General features: G+C 53.2%; 7 protein-coding genes across 7 annotated transcripts; 3 read left to right on the forward strand and 4 right to left on the reverse strand.

Annotated features, from left to right (window-relative positions):
• Window positions 1-300: 300 nt before the first annotated feature.
• Window positions 301-3,393, reverse strand: CAOG_07890 (hypothetical protein). The gene is made up of 2 exons (XM_004342925.2): window positions 2,169-3,393; window positions 301-2,063 (listed from the first exon to the last, which is right to left on the reverse strand). Exons 1-2 carry the CDS (start codon window positions 2,946-2,948, stop codon window positions 414-416), a joined length of 2,430 nt encoding a protein of 809 aa, XP_004342975.2. The 5' UTR covers window positions 2,949-3,393; the 3' UTR covers window positions 301-413.
• An 827-nt stretch (window positions 3,394-4,220) lies between these two features.
• Window positions 4,221-6,004, reverse strand: CAOG_07891 (hypothetical protein). Its single transcript, XM_004342926.2, has 8 exons — window positions 5,886-6,004; window positions 5,639-5,731; window positions 5,396-5,492; window positions 5,150-5,237; window positions 5,002-5,054; window positions 4,807-4,915; window positions 4,508-4,591; window positions 4,221-4,396 (listed from the first exon to the last, which is right to left on the reverse strand). The coding sequence occupies exons 1-8, from the start codon at window positions 5,964-5,966 to the stop codon at window positions 4,291-4,293; spliced, it is 711 nt and encodes a 236-aa protein (XP_004342976.1). The 5' UTR covers window positions 5,967-6,004; the 3' UTR covers window positions 4,221-4,290.
• Window positions 6,005-6,275: 271 nt separating this feature from the next.
• CAOG_07892 (FAD dependent sulfhydryl oxidase Erv2) lies at window positions 6,276-7,003 on the forward strand. The gene has a single exon (XM_004342927.2). It carries the CDS (start codon window positions 6,354-6,356, stop codon window positions 6,948-6,950), a length of 597 nt encoding a protein of 198 aa, XP_004342977.1. The 5' UTR covers window positions 6,276-6,353; the 3' UTR covers window positions 6,951-7,003.
• A 75-nt stretch (window positions 7,004-7,078) lies between these two features.
• On the reverse strand, window positions 7,079-9,807 carry CAOG_07893 (ATPase). The gene is made up of 2 exons (XM_004342928.2): window positions 8,843-9,807; window positions 7,079-8,677 (listed from the first exon to the last, which is right to left on the reverse strand). Exons 1-2 carry the CDS (start codon window positions 9,795-9,797, stop codon window positions 7,116-7,118), a joined length of 2,517 nt encoding a protein of 838 aa, XP_004342978.1. The 5' UTR covers window positions 9,798-9,807; the 3' UTR covers window positions 7,079-7,115.
• A 371-nt stretch (window positions 9,808-10,178) lies between these two features.
• On the forward strand, window positions 10,179-12,337 carry CAOG_07894 (hypothetical protein). Its single transcript, XM_004342929.2, has 4 exons — window positions 10,179-10,893; window positions 11,376-11,573; window positions 11,646-11,742; window positions 11,850-12,337. Exons 1-4 carry the CDS (start codon window positions 10,216-10,218, stop codon window positions 12,278-12,280), a joined length of 1,404 nt encoding a protein of 467 aa, XP_004342979.1. The 5' UTR covers window positions 10,179-10,215; the 3' UTR covers window positions 12,281-12,337.
• A 1,822-nt stretch (window positions 12,338-14,159) lies between these two features.
• Window positions 14,160-15,344, forward strand: CAOG_07895 (hypothetical protein; the record flags this gene model as incomplete). Its single annotated transcript, XM_004342930.1, has 1 exon — window positions 14,160-15,344. The coding sequence occupies one exon, from the start codon at window positions 14,160-14,162 to the stop codon at window positions 15,342-15,344; it is 1,185 nt and encodes a 394-aa protein (XP_004342980.1).
• A 348-nt stretch (window positions 15,345-15,692) lies between these two features.
• Window positions 15,693-16,289, reverse strand: CAOG_07896 (hypothetical protein). The gene has a single exon (XM_004342931.2). The coding sequence runs from the start codon at window positions 16,250-16,252 to the stop codon at window positions 15,860-15,862; it is 393 nt and encodes a 130-aa protein (XP_004342981.1). The 5' UTR covers window positions 16,253-16,289; the 3' UTR covers window positions 15,693-15,859.
• Between the last annotated feature and the right edge of the window lie 55 nt (window positions 16,290-16,344).

The raw sequence follows: 16,344 nt of genomic DNA on the forward strand, positions 1-16,344 counted from the left end.
CAACCTGTTGCTGAAAGCCGTTCCATAAAAGTGGCGTTTTTTGCTGGTTGTTCTTGACTTTACAAGTTTTGCTGTTGTTGTTGTTGTTGTTGTTGTTGTTGTTGTTGTTGTTGTTGTTGTACCTGTCGTTGTTGTTGCTGTTGTTGTCGTTGTCGTTGTTGTGCCAGCTGATTGCGGATACGACACCCCTCTTTGCTGTTGCCACGTTTCGCGTGTGATGCAATACCGTACCAACCGCATCTTTGAGACCTTCGCATTACACGCACGCTTCATTTTTGAGTGTATGGTACAAATATCAAAGTAGTTGTATTGGGTTTCATTCGGGTGTAGTTTGGAAAACTTTTCAAATGACGAGACTGTTGAAACAAAAAAAAAAGAAAACAGTAAAAAAACACGTACAAACGACAAAACGCTCAGCTTTGCTTGAAACGCTTGGAAGCCGAGTCTGCGTCGGTCGCAGCACGACGAACTCCTGCCGGTCGCGGGGTGGAAAAGATTCCAGACCCGCTGGAAGCAGCAGCCGGAGCCATAAACGAAGCTGGCTCCAGGGAAAAGCTGCGCAAATGGGCGGCTTGGCGCTGTTCCTGCTCGAGCTTGAACTGTTGTTGCTCTGCAACGGCGGTGGCTTCGGCGTTGAGCTTGTATTGCTGGTATTCCGAAAATGTGAGAATAAAAAAGGGAAGCACTGAGGAATCCGAGGACGCTGCTGCGTCTGCAGCACCATTGGAAGGTGCAGAGGCTCCAGTTGGCGTCGAAGGCACGCTGCTGCTATTGTGGCGAGCGACGGCAGGGGATCCGCGAGCAGGTGAATCCACGGCCATCATCAGACCAGCCGGGGGCGGACCAAGAAGGCCTGGAGGGTGCAAATGAACTTGAGCATCGAGCGCTGCGCGACGTTGCTGCTGAGCATTCTGGTGCTGACGCGTCGCCTCGACGACTGCAGTGATGCGCTCGATGCTGACCCCTTCATCGATAGCCACGAGCGCGCTGGTGCGAGTCAGCAAGCCGACGCTGCGCGTACCCAATTGCGCATTGTTGAAAACTTGGCGTACGTTGGACTCGCGCCAAGAGTCAGGAAAGCCATGCACAAACAGCATGCGTGGACGAGGAATATACACATCGGGCGAGGCCAGGTCCAAGCAACGATAGTCACTGCGCATCACGTGAAGCTTGTTGATGTACGGCGCCATCGCGGGCGTGGAAGGTCCAATCAGGGCCAGACCGCCCTTGGGACGCGACTGCTCGAGGATGGACTGTTCCACATTCGCGGCCGCAGGACGGCTCGTGTCCGGCTCCTGATTCATGTCAACCGAGTCGGTTTCTTGAGGGGACGCTTTCGGTGGTGTCGCAGAGTCTGAGGGGTTGTTGTTGGGGGCCGCCAAATGGCCGAGCAGCGGGCCCAAGGCCGAGTTCTGGGCGATACGCTCCGACCGCAGATGGGCAAGCTTGTGCGCAAGAGCAACAAATCCCAAACCAGTAATGTAAGCGTCGTAGCCTGCTTCGTGCAGCCGCTCGTTGGGCTGCGCACCGGCCGCGGCGGCGCTCGAGCTCACGGGCTGCAGAGGGTAGGCGTTGAACTCATCCGGGAGTTCCACGTTGATGGGAGCCGAGTCGCTTTCGTACAAGAGCGTGCGAACAAGATCCGCCAGAGCGGTAGACTCAAACCTCCCTCCGAGCTCGGAAGAGGACGCAAGATGCTTTGTGTCTGCCACATACGGGAAGACTTGGGCAAACTGATTTTTGAAATCGTCGAGCTGTTCGGGAAGGTCACCAATAAACTTGTCAAAGGTGTGCGCCAGATCGAGCAACATGTTGTGTCCCACGACAAGCTTTTTGTGCTCGGAAATGCAATCAATGACGTGACGGAAACCAATGGCCTGGTGCATCATTTCGTCAGCCAGAGCCTTGATTTCTTGTTGCGCAGCCAACTGCGCTTGCGTTCGTGCCTCTTGCCGTTGAGCCTTCTCCTCGGCCGTGCCTCGAGTGATGGTCATCGCCTTGTGTCCGGGTGGTGCAGGGTCGGTCGGATCGATCGACTCGACAAGAAAGCCGACCGGGTATTTCTAACAAATGGGACAAGAACATTTCCAACTCAAAAACACGTGAGCATTGACACCAACGACTAGTATCAACAAGAAAGGATTTTCGGATGGTACTGGAGGTACTACCTGCTCAAATGCTTGGTACACTAGGCGCCGCATGTAACTTGTGCAAACTGGAAGAAGTAGCGTGGGCTCTGCTGGCTCAGCCATCCACTTTGCAACAGTGTCCATGATGGATTGCAGGAGGATTTTGTTTTTTTCGTCGCGAGAGAGCGGAGCAGCTGGGACGGGAGTTTCCGTTGCGGCTGACTCTACCATTGGCGTTGCGGCGTCTTGGTTAAGAGAGGATGCTGTTGCTGTTGCTGCTGCTACTGCGGTGGCGGTGGCGGTGGCGGCGGCGGCGGTGGCGGCTTTAGCAGCCTCATTCTTGATGGCGACTTGACGGAAGTGGTGCTGTTTGGTGGCCAGGTCAAAGTATGCCTCTTGGAGCGCCACTTCTTCGGTCCGATTGATAAATGTGATGCCAGTCTTGAACGAGCGGGTGAAATCAAAGTGGTTGTCAATGAGAAATTCGATCGACGAAGCCTGGGACAGGAACTGCGCATCGGGCGACTCGCGCGTCGCCGGACGCTGAAACACGTAAAAGTTGAACGGTTGGGCTTCGTATGTATGGCGCTCGGGCAGCCAGCGGAAGGCGCACACGCCGTATTGCAGCACACCAAACTGCGAAGCCGATCGCCGCACTTTGGCGTAGCGTTCCGCCAGCGTATCGAAGTGATTGGAAGCCGCCGCCCGCTCGCTGTGGAGTCCGGTGAACTCGGCGTCGATGGCCACGAAATCGCACTTGGCGATTGCCTGCTTGACCAGCGGCAGGACAGAGGCAAAGTTACTACGATCCACGTTCATGATGGGAGGCGACGGCAACGGCTGCCTGTGCTTGAATCCAACGGACGCTCGAGACGATGCAGAGATGGAGAACGATGGAAACTTGCGCCAAAAGTGAGCGGCGCGTTGAGGCTGGAGCAGACGGACAGGGCCAACGCGGTAACCACGATCGCTTGCCTGCTGGAGGGGAGCAGTGACCTGTTGGGCCTGAAGAGCGACGGCGCTTGTGGCTGAGCTCCAAAAGCAGCGAACGAGGCTTAGTCCCACGCGGTGAGCTGAGATCGAGGAGAGCTCTGGAGCAAGGACGATCGGGACAAGGCCGAGCAGCGACGACACAGCAGCCGGTCTTTGGACTGGAGCTATGGTGGTGAAGTGGCGCAGGAGCAAGTTCACGCCGCGGTGGAGCAGCAGCGGAAAGTTGGACGGAATGGTGGGTTCCGTTTGGAAGGGAAAAAAAATACGACTGAAAAACTCAGAGTGATCATCATCGTCATCATCATCATCATCATCATCATCATCATCATCATCATCATCAAGCATCGTTTCATTTGTACAGCGGAGGACTTGCGATTTGTGTGGGCAGTGAGCAAACTTCAAGCTCGCGTTTTGTTGAACACAATTAATTCTCGCAAATGGCCAAAGTGGTCAATTTGCTGGGGTACTGTGCGCTTCAACCACATCCTCCGTCAGCAGCGCAGCGTGTGTACTGTTTTAAAAGTGATTTCCTTCAACGTGGCACAAATAATGGATCGGTTCGGCTGGATGGCTTGGGTAGAATCGATGCGCGAAATTTCAAAAGATTGTCACCCCAAGACGTCGGATCTGACAAGGCAAAGTCCCCGTTCTTGGTCCTATTTCAAGTTGCTTGTGATTGTTTCAGTGTGTATCGACGAAATGGAGGCTTGTGCAGCTGGTTTAATCCTTCGGTTTGGCAATTTCAGTCAAAGTGCTCACGCAACTGTGTTTGTCCGAAGACGACCCTGCAAGCGTGATTTTTCGCAATTTTTGACCATTCAAACATCATGCTCTAGAGCGATGCTACATGAGTCATAGTCGAGCTAGGATCAATATTCAATGTATTTGATATATTCTGATGAGAATCGCATGTGGCAAGGTCCTCGAAGGCGCTGTTTGTTGCAGTTTTCGCCGCTGACATCGTGATGGCTTCAACACCCTTCGGCCCTCCATTCCACTGGCACGCTCCATCGCGGTCTGACACAGCGTGACATGGTATCCAGCAAAATTCTTCCCAACACCCACGCTAGCATCAACCAACAGGACGAAAAATAGAAACCAGCCGAAAAATTGTTTATTCAGTGGCGAGTCGGAGATGCGACAGTGAAGCATGCAACCGAGAAGGTGTTTAGTGAGCAGCCTCGGTGAAGGTGGTAACGCCCCCAGCCGTAACAACCTCGACCAACGCGCCGTTGGAGGGACGCTGCTTGCCAGTCGTCCAGTCCAGGAAATGCCTACCACGGAAAAAAAAGAAGAGAAGAGACAATGTGCCAGACAGTGAGCGCCAAGATGAAGAAATCAGCCACATGCCAAACTCAAATAAGGCGGACAAAAAGCAGACATACGACGAAATCTCATCGAGGGGAGTCCAGGACGAAAAATCGGCATCGGGCATGAACTTGCGGTTCATCGGAGTGTCCAAAGTGACGCTATTTGCAACAAGTACCAAAGAAAGAAAGAAAGAAAGAAAGAAAGGAAGAGGGGGGGGGGAGGGGAAAGAAAAAGAACAAGAAGAAAAAACATAAACAGAAGCGAGAGATCAAATCAAAGCGAAAGTTCAAGCCAAGACAATAAAGTCAAGTCAAACACACGACAGAAATTCACCACAAAGCAAAAAAATCAATGTAGCAGATAGAAAACGTACGGGAGGATGGCGACAGCGGTGGCGCCTTCAGGAAGACCACTGCCGGGCTGGGCAAGGCTGCGAGTGAGCTGGTGAACAGCAGCCTTGGCAATGCCGTAGCCAATCATACCTGAAAGCAAACACACGGGACAAGCACACAAGTGGTTGGTTTAGAAACACTCGGAACTCGATGTTGGAACAACTTGCAATACATACCAGCAGTGCCGTTCAGCGCAGCGCGAGCACCAGTCAGAGCAAGCAAGCCGTTCCTGCAAAACGCGAGTTCAAGCACAGCGTCGGATAGTGAGATGACGCAAGAAGCAGAGCACTGGAGCAGAAAGCATCGTTGAAAAAAAAATCATACGGGGCAAGGAATTGCGAAGCGACGCGTGCGGCGATGACCGACGACCAAACGCTCTGCTTGATCATGAGATCGGCGTTCTTGATCAAATCTGTCGAGCAGTGCGCAGTCCCAGTGCCAGTGAGCAGAGCACAGACAAACGAGGCGAATGTTACTCTCTCTCTCTTTTCGCCTCAATGACGCTACACATGACCAAGCCAACACACTCTCGTGGCCACCAATTCCAGCGCGTTAGCACTGGCTCTGTACCTGCAGAAGCAGCATTGCCACCAGCCCATCCACCGGCGACGCAGAGCACGGCGGCGACCTTGGATTCACCGAGCTTCTCCGCAAGCGCTGCTGAGATCTGCAATCACCAACATTTTCCACATTGTGTCAACAATGAGCATCTTTGACAGCAAGAAGCGAGTTTTGTGGGCTTGACGATTCGGCTTGACTGTTCTTTCTATATTGGCTTTTCGATTTGACTTCAATAGAACAAAGAGCGCTTGCCTTGTTGGACTGGTCTTCCCAGCTGTCCTGCGCCTGGAGCAGCACGTTGTGGTTGGCTTCGTCGTTCGCAAAGAGATCGATGGACGTGATGACCTAATGAATGGAGAATGAAGATGTGATGAGTGCTTTCAGTCAATCCGAATGGCCGTGACCAAAGCAGCGGTGGACACCGACGACGACGACGACGACGACGACGACGACGACGACGCAAACAGTCAATCGCCAAATGTGAAGCGGATCAACATACAAAGCCACGGAGCTTAAAGTAGCTGATGATGGCGGTGCCGAGCGCGCCGCGGCCGCCATAGACGAGGATGTGCTGGGACATGGTGATGCAAGTGCAACTACAAGGAAAAATGGAGAGTGAGAGCAAAAGAGATGATAACGCGACGAGAATAAAAAGAGATACAAGTAACATCAATGGGGGAGGAAGGGGGAGTTAGGGTTGGAGTGGGGAGGAAGGGGATGGGTAGGGTGATTGAGTGGTGGATTCCGCTGCACCGCTTCACGCTTGCTTGGTCCATGGGTGGTAATAACCTACTGCACTCTCGATCGTGCACTTTGGTGCTTTGGCATGTCAATGGTGCAATGTGGGGGTTGAATAGAAACGCTGAGGGACTTTAGTTCAGTCCCAGTTCCTCAAAAGCCAAAAAACGCCATATCTTCTCAGATCTTGACGCTAAGATTGAAAAATTCTCTGAGATTGGCAATCAAAATGAGTGCACTGCGCATCCACCGAAGAAACGTGCTCGTGGCTGTCATTGTTGTGTTCTCGCTGACGCTAGCTGGCGTTGCGCTCTACCGCTCCAAGCCGCTCCAGCTAGAGGACCAGCAGGACGAGCAGCGAGGATGGGCCGCCGTCGCGAACACTCTCCTCAACAAGCGCCGTCAGAATAGTGACGATACCACCAATGGGAATAGTAATCGGAACAGCGACGACGACGACGGGAAGGAGGACGCGTCGATCATGGCGCCGATGGGCAACCAGACACTGCGAGCCGAGCTTGGCCGCGCTGGCTGGACAACCCTCCACGTTATGGCTGCGCGATTCCCAGAGGAGCCCTCCCAGGACGAGCAAGACGCGTTCGTGGCGTACATTCACTTGTTTGGCATGCTCTATCCGTGCGGCGATTGCGCGCGCGAGTTCCGAAAACTCGTGCAGGCCCATCCACCAAGTGTCGGGTCGCGCGACCAAGCCATGCAGTGGTTTTGTGAGATTCACAACCACGTCAACGTCAGGCTCAACAAGCCAATATTCCCATGCGAGAAAGTGCGAGACCGCTGGCAATGCGGATGCGTCGATGAGGTTTAAACAATTGAAGTTACTTCTTGGTTGATAAAAAAACAAAACAGGAATTTGTTAAGATTACAACGATTTGATGAGTTTGTAGCCAACGGAGAGCAATCCAACAAACTACTACTACTACTACTACTACTACTACTACTACTACTACTACTACTACTACTACTACTACTACTACACGGACTGTAGCACGGACTGCTGCTGATAGTCTGCGTAGAACTTGAGCATGGCGGGAGTGATGCGTTTCGGCACCTTTTGCACGGCAGCGTTGAAGTGTCGCTCCTCGATCGTCGCTGCATCGAGGCTTTCTTCAAGAGCAAACAGACCAGCTTCCTTGCACGCGGCTGCGACTTCGGCACCGCTGCACCCATCTAACTGGGACACGAGCCGATTCACGGCCGCCCCGTCCAGCTGGTGGGGCATGCGGCTGAGGGCATTGCTGAGAATCTCCAACCGAGCGGCGGCATCGGGCGGTCCGACGTACATGATGCGATCAATGCGGCCAGGACGCAGCAGTGCAGAATCAATCAGTTCGGGGCGATTGGTGGCGGCCAGCACGGTCACATTCCGGAGAACTTCGATACCGTCCAATTCGCTCAAGAGCTGACTCAACACTCGATCGTTCACGCCGCCAGCGCCGTCATCGCCGCCACGTGCCACAGCCAGCGCGTCAATTTCGTCGAAAAACACAACGCAGGGGGCTGCTGCGCGCGCTTTGCGAAAGGTTTCGCGAACGGCGCGCTCGCTCTCGCCGACCCACTTGCTGAACAGTTCCGGGCCCTTGATGGCGATGAAATTTAGTCCAGACTCGGTGGCCAGTGCCTTGGCCATCAGAGTTTTGCTGCAACCTGGCGGGCCGTAGAGCAAGATGCCACGCGGAGGCGAAAGGTTGAGGCGTGCAAACATTTCGGGATGCTGCAGTGGCCATTGCACCGCTTCGACAAGCCGTTGCTTGACGTCGTGCATGCCGCCAATGTCACTCCAACGCACCTTGGGGATTTCCACCGCAACCTCTCTCATGGCGCTTGGACGGACTTGGCCCAAAGCGTACCGCATGTCGCTGACAGTCACCGCGCGGATGGAATGAGCTGCCTCGGGACTCTGGACAGCAGCGTCGCCGGCGAGGTCTGCGTGTTGGAGACGGCGCTGTACCGCACAAAGTCCAGCTTCGCGACAGACAGCAGCCAAGTCTGCCCCGACGTAACCATGCGCGCTCGCTGCAATCGACGCAACATCCTCCTCAGAGAGAGTATGTGCCATGTGCCGCAAGCACGCCTGTAGAATCGAGATGCGGTCTGTCGAGGTGGGAATGCCGATTTCGACTTCGCGGTCAAAACGGCCAGGCCTTCGAAGCGCAGGATCAAGAGCATTGGGCCTGTTGGTTGCACCCACGACCATGATGTGCTTGGACTGAACTGGGCCCGTGGCGGCAGACGTGGGCTTCTTTCCAGATGCACCCGAATGCAATCCATCCATCAACGTGAGGAGCGTGCCTACAACCCGCCGTTCGGTCTCATTGGTGGCATCGTCTCGCCGTGGACACAATGCGTCAATTTCGTCAATAAAAATCAAGCAAGGAGCATGTCTGTGCGCTTCTGCGAACAGGTTGCGCAGCCTCGTTTCCGTCTCTCCAAAATACTTGCTGACAAGCTCGGGTCCATTGACGCAAATGACGTGGCAACCGGACTCGCTTGCAGCAGCACGCGCAATCAGAGTTTTACCCGTACCGGGTGGACCTAGGAGGGCGAGCAGAACGAAGGTTTGTCAGGTCGAGTAAAACCCACTCATGGCAACCTTCTTCGACGACAACACAAAAGACGACACTTTTTTCCACCACTTGAAACGCAAACCTCCGACAGCCCTCCGAAGGCCCTCCTAAAACTTGAAACTCAAAAACTCACCATAGAGAAGAGCGCCATGGGGCGCCGGCATTCCCGCTTGCTCAAAAATCCAAGGGTGGCGGAGTGGCAGTTCGATTGTTTCGCGAATGGAGGCCAGTTGAGACTGCAGGCCTCCAACATCAGCGTAGGTGACTGGACGAGCGACGGACGCTGACTGTGTGGAGGACGCGCCAGTGGATGGTTGCCACCGAACCACAGACGTCGCACGACTCACCAAATAGAGGCCGAGCTGGCTGAAGGGAACTGCGCCATTGCTTGGTGTTGAATGCTGTGTTAACGATTCACTCGGTTGAACTGAGGTGGGATCCCATGCATGCTCATCAATGGAGCGAATGCGATACTGGATAGACCGGCCCAAAAAGGATACGCGCGCTGCATTGCCGAGCACAATCACTTGGCCTTCCAAATCGTACCGAATTGCAGCCAGCAGTTTCGTGACATCTGCAGCCGAGAACGCGGGCGGGGGTGCCAGGTGTCCGTTTCCACTCGGCTTGGGACTGGCCGGAACGAAGAGTGCAAGCTCGACACCCACCGACTGCGCAGTGTGGACGCCGCCAGTACCACCACCGCCACGATTCGTACCACCGGCTGTCCACGCTGCGGAGGTGCTCGCGGCCTGCACGAGGAAGGACTGGCCGACACGCGTGGCGCAGTTGAAACGCACGAGACCGGCGGCCACCGCGTCGCCCGAGGCCAGCGCCGGGTGCGGGAGAGCAATGCCCACAGCAGCATGCCCCATCCAGCTGTCTGCTGGCGGCGGATGTGTCGACGGTAGCGACGCGGTCGGTTCTCGGGAATCTTGCTGCTGGCGATAGAGCACGACCCACTCGCCCTTGCAGACGCCCAGCAGCTCCATGTCGCTCATATTCATGTACACTTGGAGATGCTTTGCAGTGGCCGGCGCAATGGTCGCCTCAGCCCGTGCCGTCAGCGTCAGCGGCTTGCTCACTGGCATCACTGAGACTTGTGGACTGAGCCCAAAGTGAACGGTCTGAGCCGCTATGATGCTGATCGGCTCAGACAGCACCAAACCGAGATAAAAGGGGACACGAGCTTTCGTTTTGTTGGTTGTGTTCACCCGTATGAGCAACACTGCATGAAAACAGCTTGCTCGAAGAAGCGGAGGCCAGTTTTATGAGTCAGCTGGATTGGATTCTGCCAAAAACAACAGTCTGGGTGTCTCAGAAAGTCAATGGACATTCAATACTGTTCTGATGATTCGTCGTGCAGTTCATGTTCTCACTTGTAATACAGTATTGCACTTTTTCATCCTCTTCTTCTTTTTCTTAGTCATTTTTTTTTTCGTTTTTTGGTTTTTGACACTTTCTTTTAAGATTTTTTTTTTTTTTTTTTTTTTTTTTGGAAGCGGAACAATGGATTTGGTTGCAGAAGACATTCAACCGAGCGTGAGCAACAGCAGCAAGAACAGTAACAGCAGCAGCAGCAGCAGCATCATCAACAACAACAACAATAGCAGCAGCAGCAGCAGTAGCAGTAGCAGCAATAATAGCAGAAGCAATAGCGGTGCCAACGACAGCGACAGGGTGCCGAGTGATGACACTCCAGCACCAGCAGCACCAGCAGCAGAGCCCAACGAACAGCCCGCAGACGAGTCTGACGCGGCAGTGATGCGGGTGGACTTTCTGCAGCTGCTGCCGCGCGAGCTCGGCCTGCTGGTGCTGCGGCTGGTGGGCGAGAGCGACCTGCAATCGCTGCTGCACTGCGCCTGTGTGAGCCGCCAGTGGAAGGACTTGGCTGAGGACAACCAGCTCTGGCGGAGTCTGTGCGTCGCCTTCGACCGGCCGCTCATCTGGCGGGACCGCGCGGTTGCCAAGCTCGGCCGTGTGGAGCCCTGGCGCACAACCATGCGGCGGCGGTGGCAGACACACCAGCGCTGGCGCCGCGGCGAGTTCAACCTGTTCACCTTTCCGGTTTCTTCCAACCCCTTCACGATCAGCTTCGACCTCGACCAGGTCATCTCCGGCTATGACACTGGCGACGTCATCGTTGCCAAGCTCCCCAGAGGTCAAGCCCTCCCGACGTTCAAAGGCGTACGTCCTTCGCGCGGGGACCTTGATTGCTATTATTTGTTTTCTATTGTGTTATTTTGGATTTTTTGGGTCGGCGCCTTTTTTTTTTCTTTTCTTCTTTTTTTCTTTTCTTTTCGTTTATTGTTTGGGTTGCGTTTTCTCGCTCCTCGCTTGCTCTCTGGCCTCGCCGCTCGCAGTGTCGAGTTTGAGTTGGTTGATTCAACCGGACACGAACACGAGCAGCGATTGCAAGAAATAGGAGCAAAAAAAAAACAAAAAAGGCAACAACGGCAAAAAAGGCAAAAAATCAACAAAAGGGAAAAAAAACCTCAGAAATTGTGACTCTTCGCCCATTCACTGCGTTGTGCTACTCTCAAAACATTGATTTTATATCGTTTTTTTTTTCTTTTTCTATTTTCGATCGAGGCGCATTCTCAGTTGTGAATTTCCAGAGGTTGCAATGCACTCACCTTCGTTGTTCCCCCCGTCCCACTTTCTGACAGCACACAATGAGTATCCGAAGTCTTCGATTTGTTGGCGACGTGCTGGTCACTGGCAGCGAAGACAACACGTTGCGGATATGGTCCATCGCTTCTGCAAGCTGTCTGCACGTTCTCGAGGCGCACACCTCCATGGTTGCTTGTGTCCGATTTGGAAACGATGGCATCTTTTGTTCCGGATCCTGGGATCAAACTGTCAAGGTTTGTTCATCTCCTTGTCAAACATGGCCATTTTGGTCAACGATCGTTCTGACGTTCTTGTTGCATCAACAGGTGTGGAATACGGAAGGCCAAATGCTGTGCAATCTCAATCTCGAGGCTCCTGTCAACGCAGTCTATCTGTTGGGACACTCACTGGCGACTCATCACAGTACGTGTTCTTTGGCTATTTTTGTTACAATATTTTTTTTTAATTTTCGTTTGCAACTCGCGACAAAATAACTGACAATGCTTTTGTTTCTCTCTTTCGCTTGTCAGCTGAGCTGATTCAAATCTACACGCTCTCGTCCGACTACTCATCAGCAAGTTTACACTCGACAATGGTGGGCCACTTGGATGAAGTGTTGTGCCTCCAGATGGACGAGGAAAATGTGGTTTCTGGATCGATGGACAAGACCATCCGCGTCTGGCGGAGATCAGACAGCTCATGCCTGTCGACTCTCAAAGGCCACTCGCGTCCCATTAGCTGTCTTCAGTTCAATCGAGATCGGATCGTGTCAGGAGACTGGAATGGTAGTTTGCGCGTCTGGGACTTTGCGACATTCACGCCCCTTTACATACTGATTGAGTCTGGCCCTTCCATCTCTGACCTGCAATTCAATGATTCCGTCATCATGCTGTCTGCTGATGATGCTCAATCGCGCGTGTGTGATTTCTCTCGGCTGGAGAATGAGTTTTTGTTTCTCTGATGAATGAAGATGTTATTGTTGACAGTTTGTTTTTGCTTTTGAATCAGTCTAACAGAGGTAAAGTTCAAAGGCGACCGACCGTGACCAACAAAACGAAGCGAAGGAGGGGAGGGTGTGCGTGTGTGGGGAGGGGGGGGGAAAAATCTAAGTCTCGGTTCAGGATGATAAGGAGGGCGGGGTAGGGGGAGTGGGTAAACGTTGAAAGCGATTGCGAAATTCGCTTAGCTGTGCTAAGATGACTTGCGCGAGCTTGGCGTTCAGCAGCGCTGTCTGCGAGCAGCAGTGCACAGCGCGTGTTGACCGCACCTCCTCCTCCTTCGCGTTCGTCGCCTTTGTTGTCGTAGTGTGTCGACACGCAAACGACATGCGACAACCGGATTACAATTTTCAAATTCATTTTTTTTTCAAAAATCAAAGCTCCCAATGGAGGTGTGAAAAAAAACAAAGGTTTGGCTCGCCAACGAACGGCGCGCAGTTGAGCAAGCTTGGAAAGTACGAGCATTCACGCACACCGGGTCACGCATCTGTAGTCACCGAAAGCCTTCAGCTCACCTCTTGTCCCTTTTCATATCGGTTCACCGATTCGACATAACCGGGGAGTTTAGAAACAACATCAAAAAAACATATCAGCATTCGAGCACGCGCCGTCAATTCAAAAACCAACCGTTCGTTCCCACTGTAAGGTCGTTCCTTGGACCTCTTCCATCCAATGATGGCTGCTGTCACACACCCTACCGGAACTGTTTTAGTTTTGATGTCTTGTCCCCAATGGACGACCCTGTATTGGGGTGAGAGAGGTTGCTGGTTTTTTTTTTCCTGGGATTTTGACTTTCTTTGTCGAGATTTGTGCTTTCGGGTCACTGTTCGCGTTTGGGAGCAACGCAGTCCATTTTTGCACTTGATCAACCTCAACAACATGGCCCTGGCACAACCATGCCGAGGCCCATACCCCCTTCATGCAGGCTCTCCTGCCGGTGGATAGTGGATGACTTTCTTGGTTATCCGGCTTCTTTCGAGAATCTTGTTTTCAAAACTGGGTCCCGTTGACGGCGACGCCTCCACAGTCGAGAGTGGTTGTCACCTTTGCCGCAAGTATGAGCACCCCACTTGCAGCGCTGCATTAATCCACGCCTGAGTGTCAACACACAGCGTACACACAGCGTGCGTGCTCCTGTGGGAGATCGGTGAATTTTTCATTTTCAAGGCGGTTTTTTTTGAAGAGATGTGTACTTGTAGTCCAGTTTCATGCTTTCAACCATGAACTAGATCTACACTGCAGCTAAGACGCGACACACCATGGTCCTCATTCTCAACCTCTGCTTTGAGCCGCTTCCGCGGTGAAATTGCAAATTTTGTGGGCTCTTAAGGGAGATCTGTGCTTTTGGCTCTTTCGCGCAATAAGCGGAGAACGGTGTGCGTTGGTGCGGCTGTGCAATCACCTCGACCACACCGGACACTTGCAGCCTACCCCATCGTCGAGCGTTGCGACCACTCCCTCCACCGGCTTCTCTCTCCCTCTCTCTCTCTGTCCTCTGTCCCCCATTTCCCTTCCCCTCGCCTCTGATCGCAGTTAAAAGCGAGTAAAACGAGATTCGTGCTTTTATTTTCCGTTTCAATTTCACGATGTCATGATTTGAGCGGGAGGTGCTAGCTCCCACCCGACGTGGCCGAGGCCAAGGGACTTGCACTCAAATGGCCGCATCTTTTGGCATGATTCCTACCTCGCCTGGATGCTGTGGACGGGAGCGAAATGTCGACTGACGGGGGAGAGTGAGAGAAAACGACTATCCGTTCTACCTCAAACCAAACCTGAAACCTGAAATCATTTCTGCATGCACGTCTCATCCCGTCACATCAATGGTTGCCAGCGACAGATTCAATGAATCATCAGGCTTTCGGCCACATGGGCAGCATTTCTGGCCCAGCAGTGCCCGGCTCGGAGCACCTCGCAATGTCAGCCAATGGGCCTGTCTTAGCTCGAATCGCTGCGAATTTCTCAATGAGCCCAACGACCGAAGAGCAGCTGCGACAAATGTCGCTGGCTTGCAAGCTGACAACCACTCAACCAAATCAACCAAGCCAAAAGCCTCTTGTTGTTCTGCGTCGGATTGCAGCCAAGCCACAAAGCCCAACACCCGTGTCAGAGCCAACGCAGGAGACCACCACAACCAAGCGACGAGGACCCAACGGATTTATTGTGTTTCGCACAATGAATAAACACCGATACAGTCATCTCCCCAGCCGAGCGTCCAGCATCGAGCTTGGGAAACTCTGGAAACAGCTCTCGAGCGACGAGCGCGTCACATTTGAGATGGAAGCGCAGAAACGAGAACTTCTGCAGCTCAACACAAACAAGCCTGCTCGAGCGACCAAAGTCCGAAAGCCTCGTCTCTTGTACAACAATCGACTGACCGCGGCTGGCCGTCGCCAAGCGCAGCAGGTGGCAGAAAGCTGCCTTCCACGCTCATTCCTTGCACATGAAACTTTGCATGCGGATCATGAAATGTTTCCACTCGATGTTACTGACGCGTCTTCCCTCTTTCCCGGGTCCAAAGCTTGCGAACCACCGATCTTGCCAATCAGTTCAAGCAACAGCAGCACGTTCAGCAGCACGACCAGCGCTGCGCTTTCACTCGCGTCTGATAGCTCGAGCACTTTGGCAGAGCCATCTCCGATCTCCGACTCTGACAGCAGCTGCAGCGTTGTCGATGACTGGCGCAATACCAATCTCGAAGCGCCTTTGCATCCCCGTCCTTTTGTTCGGCTTTTAGGATTGAGCGGTCAAGACGATGACTGTGAGAACATTTCGAGCTGGCTTTCACCACCTGCCGAATCTGCTCCTCTCCCGATTTTGCCTGCTCCTCATCCGAAGAATCTGGCCTGCCAGCTTGCGCAACGTGCTACCTTCGTCGTCTCTGCATGCCACTCGCCCACTCTAGTGTGCCAGTCGCCGGTGCCGCTGCCGCCGCCTTCGATTGCGATTGACATGTCCTGGTTGGACTGGGCAGAACGCGATCTCGCAGTGCGCTCTGTCGACAGCAACCAAAGTTCTCCTACGCAATAGTTCCAGGTGTCAACATGTTAATCTCTTGTCAAAGCCCGAGTTCTCACCACCGTCGGCTTTGCGCTACAGTATTGTTCTTCCGTTCGTCATGTATTGGTTCGTTTTGATCGTTTTTGCTAGTTCGCTTGTTCATTTATCGTTTGTACAGCGGGTACAGTTCGCATCTCCTTTAGATACATCCTTCAACTTGATACCTTTGACATGTCAATCCTGCCTGTATTTGGGAAGGAGATGACTTGGATTCACTTTGATTTCGTTTGGGTTTGAGATGGATGGTTGCGTCGTGTACCAATCACTGCTCGTTTCGACCATGCCATACTCTTGTTGCACAATCCATGGCTGACTCGTTGAAGGATATTACTGAGTAGTATTTCCCAAAGAACAGCACAACGATTCAATTTGACAAAAACAGACAAAAGCAACCAACAGCACAGAAACACCACGATCTCGAGATTCAAGCACAACGCAAAACTTGGAGCATGCCAGCATTTCGTTTGTGCTTGCAAAGTGTGCTACTATGGCTTGTTGCTGGCGATTTGTTGTTGCTGCTGCTGCTGCTGCTGCTGCTGTTGGGCTGTAGCGGCCTGTCTCAGCAGTCGCTTGGCTTCGCGTTCCGCCTCGACTGCCTCGGCCAGCAGCTGCGCGCGCCGCTCTTTCAGATCGTCCTTCAGCCGTTGTGCAATGTACTGACCCAGGAAGACACCGGCGACTGCGGCGCCGATATAGAGCGGTAATCGCACGAGGAACGGGCTTCGCCTGGACACCAGGTGCTCTGGCACTGCGGCCAGCCGTGGTGGCACCATCTCGGGAGCCGAGCTGCTATTAAGATGACTATGACTGCTTGTACTGTGACTGGGCTGACTACTGCTGGGCTGACGACCGCTCGGCTGACCTACCGTGTCGGCCATTCTTGTCAATGTGGTGGGGTCTTATTTTTTACGGACTACGACGACTGAATCTTCCCAAATCCATTCACCACCAAGTTCTGTTTGCGTTTGTT

The sequence above is a fragment of the Capsaspora owczarzaki genome (genome assembly GCF_000151315.2).
Source record: "Capsaspora owczarzaki ATCC 30864 unplaced genomic scaffold supercont2.16, whole genome shotgun sequence".
Classification (NCBI taxonomy): Eukaryota; class Filasterea; order Ministeriida; family Capsasporidae; genus Capsaspora; species Capsaspora owczarzaki.